The sequence below is a fragment of the Marmota flaviventris genome, chromosome 6 (genome assembly GCF_047511675.1).
Source record: "Marmota flaviventris isolate mMarFla1 chromosome 6, mMarFla1.hap1, whole genome shotgun sequence".
Classification (NCBI taxonomy): Eukaryota; Metazoa; Chordata; class Mammalia; order Rodentia; family Sciuridae; genus Marmota; species Marmota flaviventris.
In genome coordinates, this window is record NC_092503.1 from 109,148,874 (window position 1) to 109,165,145 (window position 16,272).

At 32.5% G+C, this 16,272-nt stretch overlaps 1 protein-coding gene across 1 annotated transcript in view; it reads left to right on the forward strand.

Moving 5' to 3' along the window:
- The window catches only part of Supt3h (SPT3 homolog, SAGA and STAGA complex component), a 470,425-nt gene that overhangs the window by 209,171 nt on the left and 244,982 nt on the right, over positions 1 to 16,272 (forward strand). Inside the window, exon 3 of the mRNA XM_027950427.2 lies at positions 7,524 to 7,608. Within this exon, the coding sequence (XP_027806228.1) occupies positions 7,524 to 7,608 (85 nt within the window). The remainder of the gene's footprint in view (positions 1 to 7,523; positions 7,609 to 16,272) is intronic.

Genomic DNA, 16,272 nt, shown 5'->3' on the forward strand with positions numbered 1-16,272 from the left:
TCAGTGGCTTACAAATATTATATTATTTGGATTTTCTCTTTAACTGACTTACAAATACTACTTATGTTGCAGAGTTAAAAGGAAGTATCTTGGCCTATGTACAGTGATTTTTCATTTTTATTTCTTCCAAATTAGCCAAATAATATTTTGTTTTGTCTGTGTGTAGGAGGGTAGAAAGTGAGGATGTGGTAAAAGTAATGTGAGAAAAATAGAGAAAAGCTCAAGTACCAAGTCTTGAAAATTAATATACTCATTAAGTCATATATCTGATTTTAGATTTAGATATGTGATATTTAGATAGGTCATGTGTGCTAATAAAAAATTGGTAGAAAAGTCTTAACTTTTCTACAAACTTAATGTTTTGTCAAGCCCTTATAACTTTAAAAGTTGACAATTATATATTTTGTTATTTATTGGAGGTATGAATTTAATTTGTGTAGCTTTGTACTTCTTTGTTGTTGTTTTGTTTTGTTTTCTTGCTCTACTGGGTATTGAACTCGGGTATGCTCTACCATGGAGATACCCACCAGCCCCTGCCCCCTACTCTTTTTTTGGTTTTGAGATAGGATCTTGCTGTGTTTCCCAAGCTGGCCTCAAACTTGTGATCCTCCCGTGTGGCCTTTCTAGTTGCTGAGAATGTTGTACTTTGTGATATTTCAAGTAACTTTAAATAATGGGAGTAAAGTAGTGTATTTTGAAAATTACACTACTTAAAATTTAAAGTATTTTTGACTTTTTGGTCTCTCATAGAAAGTTTTATATATATATATAATTTTAGTTGTCAATGGGCCTTTAGTCAAAATAATTTATTTATTTATATGCGTTGGTGAGAATCAAACCCAGTGCCTCACATGTAGTAGGCAAGTGCTGTTACCACTGAGCTATAACCATAGCCCATGGCTAGTAAATTTTGTTCAGTGATTTTCTTACACCTATTGAGATGATCATAATACTTTTTATCTTTATTCTTTTCTTGTTGTGTTTTGCTTTATGTTGTTTGATCCTTTTTAAAATATTTTATTTTTTAATTGTAGTTGGACACAATGCCTTTATTTTATTTACTTATTTTTATGTGGTGCTGGGCATCAAACCCAGGGCCTCACATGTGCTAGGTAAGCGCTGTACCGCTGAGCTGCAACCCCAGCCCATTCCCGGCCCTTTTGATGTTTTATTTTGAGATAGAGTCTCGCTAAATTGCTGAGAACTCAAAATCTTCCTGGGTTATCCTCCGGAGTCACTGGGATTACACTCATGTGCCACCACAACTGGCCTCTTTTTCGCGTTTTAAAGAGTGTAGTTATATTAATAGATATATTTAATGTTAAGCTCCTGCTCTCCTATTAGGTTTCTGCAGAGAACCGAGGCACCCCCCAACACACACACACACACACACACACACACACACACACACACCCCTTACTTTAAGGTATCCTTCGTCTGAATCTCTTAGGTGAAAAGTCCCAAGATTTGCTGTCAGCACACTGGCAACTCAAAAGGGCCTGTGGTATGTCGTTCAAGTCCTATTCCAAAGACCTGAAAAGAGTACAGTTGAACATGTAAGTTCCAATTTTATTTCAAGCCTGAATCTCAAGACAAAACCAGTATCCCTGCTTGGAGAAAATTAGGAAGACAGAGTGAATTTTCATTTAGTCATTCTTTTGTTTTATTCAGGTCTTCAGAAGATTCGGGGAGGCCAGTTCTCAAAGGGAAGAGCACTTTGGTTGAAATAGTCTACAGATTTAAATGCTAGTCTCATTAAGAAACACTCTCACAAATATACATAAAATAACATTTAACCATCTAGTCCTAGGCTTTTCTTGCTTGTCAGGCTTTTGATGGCGTTTTCTCAAAAGATGCAGGAAAAAACATTTGAAAAAATACAGTACATGTTCAAAACACTAGAAAAACTAGGGATAGGAAAATAACCTCACCATTGTAAAAACTTTATATGATAAATCCAAGCATCATTCTAAATGGAGAAAAATTAAAAGCATTCCCGCTAAAAACTTGAACAAGGCAAGGATGTCCTCTTTCTCCACTTCTATTCAACATGATTCTTGAAACTCTAGCCAGAGTGATTAGACAAAAGAAAGAAATTAAAGGGATACAAATAGGTAAAGAAGAACTCAAATTATCAGTGTTTGCTGATGATATGATTCTATACTAGAAGAACCAAAAAACTCTAGCAGAAAACTTCTAGAACCGATAAATGAGTTCAGCAAAATAGCAGAATATAAAAATCAATACCCATAAATGAAATGCATTCCTATACATCAGTGATGAATCCACTGAAAGAGAAATTAGGAGAACTATTCCATTTACAATAGCTTCAAAAAAGTAAAATACCTGGGAATCAATCTAACAAAAGAGGTGAAGGAACTCTACTGTGAAAACTATAGAACACTAAAGAAAGAAATTGAAGAAAACCTCAGAAGATGGAAAGATCTCCCATGCTCCTGGATAGGCAAAATTAATACTGTCAAAATTGCCATACTACCAAAAGCATTATTATACAGATTTAATGCAATTCGTATTAAAATCCCAATGACATTCTTCACAGAAATAGAAAAAGCAACCATGAAATTTATTTGGAAAAATAAGAGTCCCAGAATAGCTAAAGCAATCCTTAGCAAGAAAAGCGAAGCAGGATATATCACAATACCAGACCTATACTACAGAGCTATAGTAACAAAAACAGCATGCTGTTGGCACCAAAATAGACTTGAAGACCAATGGTATAAAATAAAGGACACAGAGACAAATCCACAAAAATATGGTTATGTCATACTAGACAAAGGTGCCAAAAACATTCACTGGATAAACAATAGTCTATTCAACAAATGGTGCTGGCAAAACTGGAAATCCATATGTAGAAAATGAAATTAAACCCTATCTCTCACCCTACACAAAAATTAACTCAAAGTGAATCAAAGACTAGAGACCCTGTGCCTAACAGAAGAAAAAATAGGCCCCAATTTCACGACGTCAGCCTAGGATCTGACTTTTTTAACAGGACTCCTAAAGTGCGAGAAGTAAAATCAAGAATCAATAAATGGGATGGATTCAAATTAAAAAGCTTCCTCTCATCAAATAAAACAATAATGTGAGGAGAGAGGCTACAGATTGGGAGAAATTCTTTACTACACCCACCTCTGATAAAGCATTAATCTCTAGGATATATAGCAAACTCAAGAAACTTACCACCCAAAAAATGAATAACCCAATCAATAAATGGGCTAAGGAACTGAACAGACACTTCACAGAAGAAGAAATACAACTGATCAATAAATATATGAAAAAGTGTTCAACATGTCTAGCAATTAGAGAAATGCAAATCAAAACTACTCTAATATTTCATCTAAATCCTGTCAGAATGGCAATCATCGAGAATACAGGCAACAATAAATGTTGGCAAGGATGTGGTGAAAAAGGTATACTCATACATTGCTGGTGGGACTGCGAAGTGGTGCAACCACTATGGAAAGCAATATGGAGATTTCTCTGAAAATCGGGAATGGAACCACCATAAGACTCAGTATCCCACTCCTTGGTTTATATCCAAAGGACTTAAAAATCAGCATACTATAGTGAGTCAGCCACATCAATGTTTATAGAATCTCAATTCACAATAGCTAGACTATGGAACCAACCTAGGTGTCCCACAATAGATGAATGGATAAAGAAAATGTGGTATATACACTCAATGGAATATTACTCAACTTTAAAGAAGAGTAAAATTATGGAATTTGCCAGTAAATGTTTGGAGTTGGAGAATATCACACTGAACGAAATAAGCCAATCCCACAAAACCAAAGGCCGAATGTTCTCTCTAATATGCAAATGCTAATGCACAGTAAGGCCTAGGGAGCAGGGGTTAGGGAAGAATAGGGTTACCTTAGATTAGGTAGAGGGAAGTAATGGGAGGGGAGGGGAGGTGATGTTTGGATAGGAAAGATAGTAGAATTAAACAGACATTATTACTATATGTATATATGTGATGACATGACCAATATGATTCATTAAGCAATAACTCTGTACACTCAGAAAAATAAGAAATTATATCCCATCTATGCATGCTATATCAAAGTGCATAAATGCATTCTACTATCATGTATAACTAATTAAAACCAACAAACAAATAAATAAATAAAACTGAGAATAACATTTAACCAAACATCTGGGCATCCTGTGACCTAGTCAGTTTGACACATAAAATTAATCATCACTAGGATAATATTTACTTGGTCATGATATATTATCCTTTTCGTTTTAATACATTACAATATTCAGTTTACTATTTTTAAATTTATGTAGATGACTGAAATTATAATCTTCCTTTTTTTAATAATCTTTTTTTTTTTTTGGTGTGTGGTGCTGGGGATTATACCCAGGACCTTGTGCATGCAAGGCAAGCACTTTGCCAACTGAGCTATATCCCTAGCCCGCTCTTTTTTTGATTTTGATACCAAGGGTACATTAGCCTCAAAAAGTGAGTTTGATAGTGTTTCCATTCTCTGAAAGAGTTGTGTAAAGTTAGAATGACCTAGTTTTGCAAATTGGGTAAAACATAACAAGCGAGGAAATGTTTATTTTATTTACTGATAGACTTTCTTTAAATTTATAGGACTAATCAAGTATTCTGTTTCTTCCTTGTTGGTTTGGTTTTGGTTATTTATATTTCCTAGAAATTTATCCCTTTCACTACAGTATCCAAATTTTTGGCATAGCTTTGGTCATGATAGTCTCTTATTATCCATGGTTTGTTATGGTTGATTTTCTCAGATATGTTGTTGAACACAATTTTTTTTTCAAGCAATTGAAAATTTATTTGCTTATAGATCTAAAGTCTGCAAAGTCCAAGAGAACACAATTTTTTTTTAGCTCCATGAACTCTGCTCTTAAATTCATTAAGTTCTTATCCTTTAAACATTGTAGTAAAATATACATGACATAAAATTTACCATTTTAACTCTTTCTAAGTAAACAGTTCATAACATCACGTGTATTCACAGTGTCATGCAGCTATCTCCACTGTCCTTTACCAGAAATTTTCATCATCCTAAACCAGAAATTCTGTTCTCATTAAGCAATAACTCTTCATTTCTCTGCTTTCCTCCATTTTATTTCCTGTTTCTATGAATTTTCCCATTCTGTATATCTTATATAAAAAAGATTATCCAATACGTGCCCTTTTGCATCTGATTTTTTTCATTTAACATAGTATTTTCAAGTTTGACTTATGCATCATTATGTTCCAGATCTTTGTTTTCACGGCTGAATAATTTTCCAGGAAATATATGTACTATGTTTTGTTCATCCAGTCATACATATATGGACACTTCAGTTGTTTCCACATCTTTGCTTTTGTGAATAATATGAACACTGTTGTGCAAGTAGCTTTTGAAACTCTGTTCTGTTTTCCTGTGTCACATAGGAGTGGAATTGCTGGGTCATATACAAATTCTGTGTTTAATATTTTTAAGTTTCCCCCTACTTTTTTCCCAGAATTTTATATCACATCAGCAATGTGGAAGATTTTCAATTTCTTCACATCCAGCCTATTTTTAAAAAGGATGATTAAACTATCTTTTCTCCAGTGAATGTTTTTGGCACCTTTGTCTAGTCTGATGTAACTATATTTACGTGGGTTTGTCTCTGTGTCTTCTATTCTTTACCATTGGTCTACAAGTTTGTTTTTGTGTCGATACCATGCTGTTTTTGTAACCATAGCTCTGTAGTATATTTAAGGTCTGGTATTGTGATGTAACTGGACACAATATCTTTATTTTGTTTATTAACTTTTATGTGGTTCTAAGAATCGAACTTAGTGCCTCACACATGCTAGGCAAGTCTTCTGCCACTGAGCCACAACCCCAAGCGCCTCTCCCATTAATTTTTAAAATGCTATTATCATATTTTTAATTTATATTTCTCCTTGATGCTTTTAAAAATATAACTAACCAATGCGCCTCTCCCATTAATTTTTAAAATGCTATTATCATATTTTTAATTTATATTTCTCCTTGATGCTTTTAAAAATATAACTAACCAATGTGTTGTATTTGTTCCTATGTGTTCTTTTCATTTTTTAAACATGAGTTATATAGTTAATTTATTATTTAATTTTTCAGGCATGTTTAGCTTTATGGGTCTGATTCTGCCATTTGTTGCTTCTGCTCACTTTCATTCATGATGATTTATTTCCTAGTGTATGTTGTAAATCATAAGTTTGAAGTAATGATCCTTGATATGTCCTCAATGGGAATGCTTTCAGGTGTTTGTTTAAATATGTTCTTCAAGGGATGCTGCCAGGTATCTATGAGTGCTATCAATAAAATCACTTTAAACTTATTTTTTTTTTGCTTTATTAGTCTATAATGGGTATCAAGTATTCTGATATTATGAAAGTTGAATTTATGGTTAACAATTCTTAGGGAAGATTTTTATTTCTTTAATGCAGAGCCTCTATAGGTAAAGTACATTTTGTTTTGTGAGGGGAATTGAACCCAGGACCCCTCTACCATTTAGCTACATCTCTGGTCTTTTTAAATTTTTTTTGAGACAGGATCTCACTGAATTCCTGAGGCTGGCCTTGAAGTTATTATTCTCCTTTCTAATCCTCTTGGGTTGATGGGATTATAGGCTTGTGCCACTGTGCCCTGCTCCAGTTTAAGTACATCATTAAAATGGATGGTTGCCTAGTTCACGCACTAAAAATGTTACTTACCATAACTGGCTGTTATCTTTTCAACTTTATACTAGGTTCGTTAACTATACCTCTTACCTTACTTGGAGGGACTACTTTCTTTTCTATATATTGAATACCATGCTAGTTCAATTCAGGCTGTGGTTTGCTGTCAAAGGAGTCTTATTCAATTTGGGTCTAGAGTACTTATTCTTTGAAACTATACTTTGTCATCTTACCTGACTTCTGTTTTGTCTTTTCTACTGCTACTTAAAACATGCTTTGAATCAAAGATTTTAATTCATGATTTTGCATTTGAAATGATTTTTACCTGGAGGCAGTCTCTGCACATCTTGTCTACTGTATGAAAGTAAGAAGTCTTTTAAGACCAATTTGTAATCCTGTTTGTAATTGTAAACCATTATTGATGTCATTTTCATAGCAATTTTCAGTTTTTCTTATATCACATGTTTTAAAAACTTTTTATGTGGCTATTGTACTTGGGTATTGATGATTTGGGTGTGATATCAACTTTTGGTTGCCTCTTTTCTGAAGTAGTTGTTTATTAGCTTGCATTTTGACACAGTAAAAGCCATTTTAACATACTATACAAATCAAGAAATAGTGTAGATAATACTGCACTCTTCCTTGGAAATGACACTTTGTGTAGGAAACATTAACTTTCTCAATAAAAACTTTTGTATCCTTTGATCATTTGCGGCAAGAATTTGTATTCTCTTTATTTAACTGATTCTTAAAATACATATATTTCACTTTTTGCCATTCTTCATTTACAGTTCTTAATATTAGTATGTTTATATTTCTTTTTCTTTTGCAGGTTTTCTTTAGGTGATGCTAGGAGGCCTCTTTATGAAACAGCAGTTTTGGTAGAAGATGTGGTGCACACTCAGTTAATTAATCTGGTAAGAACATATATAACTTTATTTGGTATGCATTTATAATCTATTTGGTATGTCTTCTCTAAATGCTGCTTATGTTGGGATTGCAACCCAAATAAAAAAGTTTAAAATTTTTTTCTTTTTAAATCAGTAATTTTTTTCTCATTTTTATTGAGATATAATTTTATTGTATTTACTAGTTTAAGTGTATAATTTGATGAGTTTTGACTATGTGTTATTGTCATTAACTACCAGAACAATCATAATACAGAAATTTTCCACCACCTAAAAACAATCCCTTGTTTCCCTGTGCAGTTAGGTTTTTCATCCCAACTTCTGGTACTTAGCCCCCAATGATCTAATTTTTTTCCTTTAAATTTCTAGGAATAGTTATTGAATGGGCTTCTCTTTAAATGTTTTTTATTCTGATTAGTTCTACAAGACACATTTTGACACATCATACATAAATGGAGTATAACTTATTTTTCTTGTTGTACATGATGTAGAATTATACAGGTCTGGTAATCATATATGCATATAGGGTAATAATGTCCATTTCATTCTACTATCATTTTTCCCCCATGACCCCTCCTCTTCATTAGCTCCCCCTTCTAATCCTAAGTACCTATATTGTACCCCTCCCCACCCCCCACAGTTGTGAATTAGCATCGTCATATCAGAGAAAACATTTATTCTTTGGGATTGACTTATTTCAATTAGCATAATATTCTCTAGTTCCATCCATTTACTGGCAAATGCCATAATTTCATTCTTCTTTAAGACTGGTATTAGTCCATTGTATATATTCCACAATTTTTTTAATCATTCATCTGTTGTAGGCACCTAGTTTGGTACCATAGTTTAGCCATTGTGAATTGAGCTTCTGTAAACATTGATGTGGGTACATCACTATAGTATGCTAATTTTAAGTCCTTTGGGTATAAATTGAAGAAATGTAACTGGGTCAAATGGTGGTTCCATTCCAAGTTTTCTGTGGAATCACTGTACCACTTTCCATAATGGTTGCACCAATTTGTAGTACCACCAGCAATGTAAAAATGTACCCGTTTACCCTACATCCTTGCCAACATTTACTGTTGTTTGTATTCTTAGTATTTGCCATTCTGACTGGACGAGACAAAGTTAAGTATATTTCTGATTTGCATTTCTCTAATTGTTACAGATGATGAATATTATTTCATATGGTTGTTGACCAATTGTATTTCTTCTTCTGGGAAGTATGTATTTAGTCCTTTGTCCATTAATTGATGAGTTTTCTTTTTTTGGCAGGGGGTTGTTGTTGTTTGGTTTTAAATTTTTTGAGTTCTCTATATATCCAGATTAATGCTCGTATGTGTGATAAAGATTTTTTCCCATTCTATAGTCTCTGTCTTCATGTTTTTGATTGTTTCCAACTATGAAGAAGCTTTTAAATTTGATTCCATCCCATTTATTGATTCTTGATTTTACTTCTTATGCTTTTGGACTCTTATTGAGGAATTTGGTTCCTAAGCTGACATGGTGGAGATTTGGGCCTACTTTTTCTTCTCGTAGGTGCATAGTTTATGTTTTGGTTCCTAAGTTCTTGATCCACTTTGAGTTGATTTTTGTGCAGGGTGAGAGACAGGGATTTAATTTCATTTTGCTACATATTTATTTCCAGTTTTGCCAGAACCATTTGTTGAAGATGTTATTTTTTCTCCATTGCATGTTTTGACACTACCATGAGATAACTGTGTTGATGTAGGTTTGTCTCTGTGTCTTCTATTCTTTCTATACCATTGTTCTGTGTATCTCTTTGGTGCTAGTACCATGCTGTTTTTGTGACTATGGTTCTATAGTATAATTTAAGGTCTGATATTGTGCCTCCTGTTTCACTCTTCTCGGTGAGAATTGCTCTGGCTATTCTGGGTCTGTTATTTTTGAATAACATGAAACCATGAATTTCATGATTGCTTTTTCTATTTCTATGAAGAATGTCATTTGGATTTGAATAGAAATTGCATTAAATCTGTATCATGCTTTTGGTAGCATGGCATTTTGACAATGTTACTTCTGCCTATCCAAGACCGAGGGAGATCTTTGCATCTTCTAAGGTCGTCTTCAATTTCTTTCTTTAGTGTTCTTTATTTTTCACTGTAGAGGTCTTTCACTTCTTTGGTTAGGTCGATTCCCAAGTATTTTATTTTATTTTTTTTTTAAGGCTATTGTGAATGGGGTAGTTTTCCTTATTTCTCTTTAAGTGTATTCATCACTGATATATAGGAACACATTTGATTTATGGGTGTTAATTTTATATCCTCTACATGAAGTAGCAGGATATAAGTTTAGCTCTAGAAGTTTTCTGGTGGAATTTTTTGGATCTTCTAAATATAGAAAAAACTACTTAATACAGGTAAATGAGAACAGTGATACAACATATCAAAATCTCTAGGACACTCTGAAGGCAGTGCTGAGAGGAAAGTTCATTGCATTGAGCTCATTCAATAAAAGAATAGAAAGTCAATGAATAAATAAATGACCTAACATTATATCTCTAAGCCCTAGAAAAGGAAGAAATCAATGCCAATAACAGTAGGAGACAAGAAATAATTAAAAAAAGAGCTGAAATCAATGAAATTGAAACAAAAGAAAAAAATTTGAAAATTGACAAAACAAAAAGTTTGTTCTTTAAAAAAATAAATAATATTGATAATCCTTTAGCCACACTAACAAAGAGGAGAGAGAAAACTCAAATTACTAAAATTTGTGATGAAAAAGGAAATATCATGATAGACACTTTTAAAATACAGAAAATAATTACAATCTATTTTGAAAATTTATACTCCAGTAAAATAGAAAATCTCAAAGGCATCGACACATTTCTAGAGACATATGAACTACCCAAACTGAATGAAGAGGACATATACAATTTAAACAGATCAATTTTAAGCAATGAAACAGAAGAAACCATCACATGCATACTAGCACAGAAAAGTCTGATGGATTCTCAGCCAAGTTTTACAAGACCTTCAAAGAAAAATTAGCACCAATATTTCCCAAATTATTCCATGAAACAGAAAAGGAGGGAGCCCTTCCAAACTTATTTTATGAAGCTAGTATATCACCTGGATAACAAAACCAAACAAAGACACTCCAAGGAAAGAAAACTTGAGACCAATATCCCTGATGAATATAGATGCAGAAATTCTCAATAAAATTCTGGCAAATTGCATACCAAAAACATATTAAAAAGATAGTGCACCATGATCAATGGGACTCATCCCAGGGTTGCAAGATTGGCTCAATATATGGAAATCAATAAATGTAATTCATCACATCAATAGACTTAAAGACAAGAATCTTATGATCATCTCAATAGATGCAGAAAAAGCATTTGACAAAATACAGTACCCCTTTCATGTTAAAACACTAGAAAAACTAGGGATAGTAGGAATATGCCTCAACACAGTAAAAGCTATCTATGCTAAACCCAAGGCCAGCATCATTCTAAATGGAGAAAAATTGCTCTAAGAACTGGAACTAGATAAGGATGCTCTCTTTTACCATTTTTATTTAACATTTCCCTTTAAACTCTAGCCAGAGCAATCAGACAGACAATAGAAATTAAAAGGATATGAATAGGAAATGAAGAACTCCAACGATTACTATTTGCTGATGACATGATTCTATATTTAGAAAATCCAAAAAATTCCACCAGTGATCTAGTTTCTATCATTTTATCACTACACTTTTTTCTTTTAGAATTATTATAATATTTTTTTATTTTGAATTTTGTTATAAAAAATTTTATAATTTGTACTAAGAATGCCCAGATATGCTTCAGTTTTCTTTAATGTTAGCATCTTTTCTGATTATAGTATGATGATGAAACCAGGATATAACATAATTATAATACTATCTATCCATATTACTTGAATTTCATTCATTTTCCATCTGCTCTATGTCCCATTTTATGTTCTAAGACCCAATCCAGGATACCATGGTACATTTACATATTATGTCTTTATGACTTCCTATGATAGTTTATTAGTATTCCATTTTTTTCATATCTTTAGTATTTTTGCAAACTACTGGTTATTTATTTTATAGAATGCTTTTATCTTTCTGTTGTTGCAGTGTTTTCTTATAATTAGAATGAGGTTATGAATTTTTGGTAAGGTTACCACAGAAGTGACAGATCCTTCTTAGTATACCTATTGAAGGAGTTCATGTTATTGATATGACATATTTGTGATATTAGCTTTGGTAACTTATTTAAGGTGGTGATGCAGAGTTTCTGCACTGTAAAGTCACATATTTTTTTTTGTGCTTGGATTTAACTCAGGGCTTTGGACATGCTAAGTATGTGTTCTTCTCATCTTACTGTGTTTTTTTTTTTAAATTTATTGGTGAAATAGAATTATACATACAAGTATACTTCATTGTGATATGCTCATATGGCCTGTTTAATTCCACTATACCTCCTTTTCCCCTCCTCTTCTCCTTCTCCCTGATATCCATTCTCTGCTCTGCTGGTCTCCCTTCTGTTTTCATGAGATCCCATTTCCTCTCAGTTTCCATATGTAAGAAAACATAATGACCTTTGTTTTGTGTTTGGCTTATTTTGTGTAACATGATGTTCCTTCCATTTACTTGCAAAAGACATAGTTTTATTGTACTTTATGGTTGAATACAACTCTTCTATATATGTATACATATATACTACAATTTTCTCCGATTCATCTAAGATCATCTGTTGATCTAGATGTCTACGTGGCCTAGTTCCAGAGTTTGACTATTGTGAATTGTGCTACTGTAAACGTGGGTATGCATGTACCATTTAATACTGTGCTAGATGACTTTACTCCTTTAGGATAAATTCTGTAGAGTGGTATATCTGGGTCATATGGTGGTTCATGCCTAGTCTTTTGAGGAACTTCGTTCTGCAGTCTTCTTGCTACCGTTTACTTTCCGAATTTAAAGATATCACATGTATTTTGTGATATTCTTTGTCTTCAGTTGAAGAGGCAGTGTAGAGTGTGCATACTCCATCTAAATTGCCTATGTATATTATTTTAATCGATTTTCTTAACCTGAGTTGATTTGGGTCAATGAGTACAGTTTCTGATTTTTTTTCCTTTATTCTCAGAGTCCTTTTTTTTTTTTTTTGGTCATAGCATGTTTATTTTACTGTGATCTAAGAATTATTCTTTCAGATATTGATGAAAATAAAAAGTACATTACAAATGGCAATTTATTTGTAATAAAATGAAGTAGATCATTCCAGATTTAAGCTGCTTAATTCAAAAATAAATTTCTTGTTTGGATACCTGTGGTAGTCTCCTATTATTCTTTTTCTCTGAGATTGAACCTGCTAGGTTGGGCTCTTGATAAGTTTAAAAAAATTGTTGTTGTTTTAAGCTATAGATTATGTTGTGATGTCACTTGTTGATGGTTGGATGTGACTTAAACACCGCAGAAAACTCTTCTATGTGGATAAGGCTTTATGATTTACTATTCAGAAACCAGAGTTTTCAGCGCTGTGGTATGTTTCCAGATGCAGTAGCCATATATCTCAAAATATTCTGCTGTTGATTTGCTCTTATGAAGGAATCCCTGTCTTACTAAGGTGTTAGCATGCAGTCTCAAATTATATATGTAAATGGCTCTCAGGTGTTCTTAGTACATTAAAGTTTTCTTTTAAAAATTGTTTTAAAAGCAAAAGTGTACTAAGGCTATCGATTAGTTTTCAGTTTGCTGTATATTGTTTCATCTGGTTTCTGATTTAGTAAATTATTAGGTATTTTTATTTTATTTATTCATTTTTATATTTATTTATTCAAAAAGCCTTTCTTGAATGACACTAGATGAAGCTCCTGTCTAGGACCCAAAGATGAATAAAAGCATAAAGTTTTTTTCTGATATAGATACATAAGAAGTGATTTGAAAACTTTATGGAAACTGGTAATGCTGATGTGCAAAAGTGAGATGGGGTTTTGAAAAGAGGAATCAGATCAGCCTGAAATTCTTCAATCATTTGTATCTTCATGTCTATATAAAAACATATTGTCGGGCTGGGGATGTGGCTCAAGTGGTAGCACGCTCACCATAGCATACGTGAGGCACTGGGTTCGATTCTCAATACCACATAAAAACAAAATAAAGATACTGTGTCCATCTAAAACTAAAAAATAAATATTAAAAAAACCCATATTGTCTTTCATAGGATTCAGCGTCTGTTTATTGAGTTGAATTGAGGGAAGTAAGTATCAGTGTAAAGCTTATAAACTGTTGACTTGAAGATGTGATGTAGAAACATCTTTAATTTCATTTGCACTGATTTTTAAAAAATGATATGTATTTAGTTGCCAACATTTAAAAACCAGAGCATTTTACCATTAAAACTTAGGATTTCTAGCTTCTCTTGAAACTTTGGATTGCTTGACAACATAGGCCTGATTTTAGAATGGAAATCTGAGCTTCATAGCTACTTCTACTTATAGACTGGGTACAGTCTGATCATTCCCATCCCCTCAAGTCAGGCCAGTCTTATTTCCTTGATGAGTAAAACACCCAGTATTTAAGAAGTGTACCACAAATTTTTTGCTGTTTTTTCCATCTTAGTCCTTAACTTCAAATTTTCCAGAAAACTTACTTGTTAATTTTGGAAAAAAGTAATGCATTTTATAAGAAATCTTCATTCCCTTCAAAAGCTGGAGGAGGAACAACATTATAGAATTTTATAGGCAAAGATAATAAAGGTTATTTACCAGTATGATTTACCTTTTTTAAAAAAATCTGCAACTTGGCTCTGTTAATGGGAGTGTGACTTTTGAAGTTAATACCAAATTATGAAAGAAATAAAAAGCACCTAGATTCTTGTTGCTTTCTATTTAGAAGAAACAAAAGTGATTCCATCAATATATCCTCTGTTGTGTCTCCCTGGGACAGTGAGTTAGGACTTTTGCAGCTAATATATCTTTTTTCCCAGTGGAAGGACCCTAATACCTTCATCTGAAGCTCAATGTGAAAGAAAATATGGAAAGTCAATACTATTGCTCATATTTCTTCACTCTTCTTTGTGTATCCTCTGGCCTCTTTTTTGTAAAAAAAAAAAAAAAAAAAAAAAAAGCAGGTATATATTGGATTGCTGTTCGGTTTTTCAGTTGAATGAATCTTCTATGTCATGGTGGTGCCTATAAAATCTAAACTCTCCTTAAATGCAGATTCAGTTTTTCTTATCAAAGTGTGTGAGAATTCTTTGCAGAATGTGAAATTCTAGATTCCTAAGAGATTTTTTTAGATAATGTCTTCTGGTGGAATTAAAGAGTCGGTATTTTAAACATACTTTCAATATCTTTGTAATCCAAACAGTCCAAGAATGAGATTTGAGAAACACTAACATACATCTATCTATATACACATGTACACAGACACATATGCCTATAATTATATTTATGTTATGTACATATGTACATGAAGTATCTTTTCCCACCCCATTATTCTAATGGTTTTAAATTTGGCAGTTAATCTCCTTATAGACAGATCTTGTATAAAGTACTGTTCAATTCTCATGACCAGTTCACTGAGGCTATCACTTTTGCCACCTCAGTAATATTTTATGGGTATGTTTTAAAATTTCCAGTGAGAACTTCAATTATAAGAGTTATCAAAACAGGATAAACCAATATAATTTATGATTGCATAAAATAAAGGAAGTAGAGGTCCCACTTAGACCTAATTAATCTTATGATGGAAACTGTCATTTAGCTAACCAGACATTCTGACTTTCTACTAACATTAGAGCATATATATATGACTCAGCAAACTAGTATTTACTTGGAGCTTACATGAATGAGATATATGAGTTTACAAATACCATCTCGGGAACTAAATGTGAAGAATTATTGTTAAATCTCCCATGCGGATTAACATTTATTGAACTCTCAGTCCCTCTTTCTGTTATTTATAATGCTTTTTAATTTGGAAAATGTTGTGCAGGTGCTCTTTTCTCATTCATTTACATTTTGTGTTCTCTTCTGTAGCTGAACTAAGAGAAGTTTAGATTCCTATTTTCCAGTTTCTTTTCAGGATCTTCAGAAAAGTCTTTTATCAATAACTATACATATTCTTTCTCCAGTGCTGCCATTGCTCCATTGGTGTAGTGATTTTGCAGGAAAGGAAGTAGGAGTTAGTAAGTATCTACTGTGTTTGAGCCAGTCTGATAAAGATTTTATTTATATTATTTGATAATACATATTATAAAATACAATAATATTAATAACATTATAGCATATAAGACAGGTTTTTTTCGGGTTTCAAAGTAACCTGTTATTTCTGTATAGCTTTTAATTTAGAAAAGTTTAACTCAGTTTGACTTTATCTTATTTGTTATATCAATTCAATTAAAAGCTTTCATTAATTTTTTTGGATTTCAGTTTCATATATTCTACTGTTGAATAACATGCAACAATTATTTTTTAAATATCTATTTTTAGTCCTTTAAGTTATGAAAAGAACTCATCACATCCATCATGAATTTATATTTTGCTACATAAGTTGCTATGAAATTCTGTGTTGTATGTATATGAAATTTAAAAGGCATTATTTATAGTTGAAGCACTGAGAATGAAACTGATTTTGAGTTTTCAATGAAAAGATAATTAAGGTCCACTGAAATATGTGTGTCAATTAGAAAAGAATTAA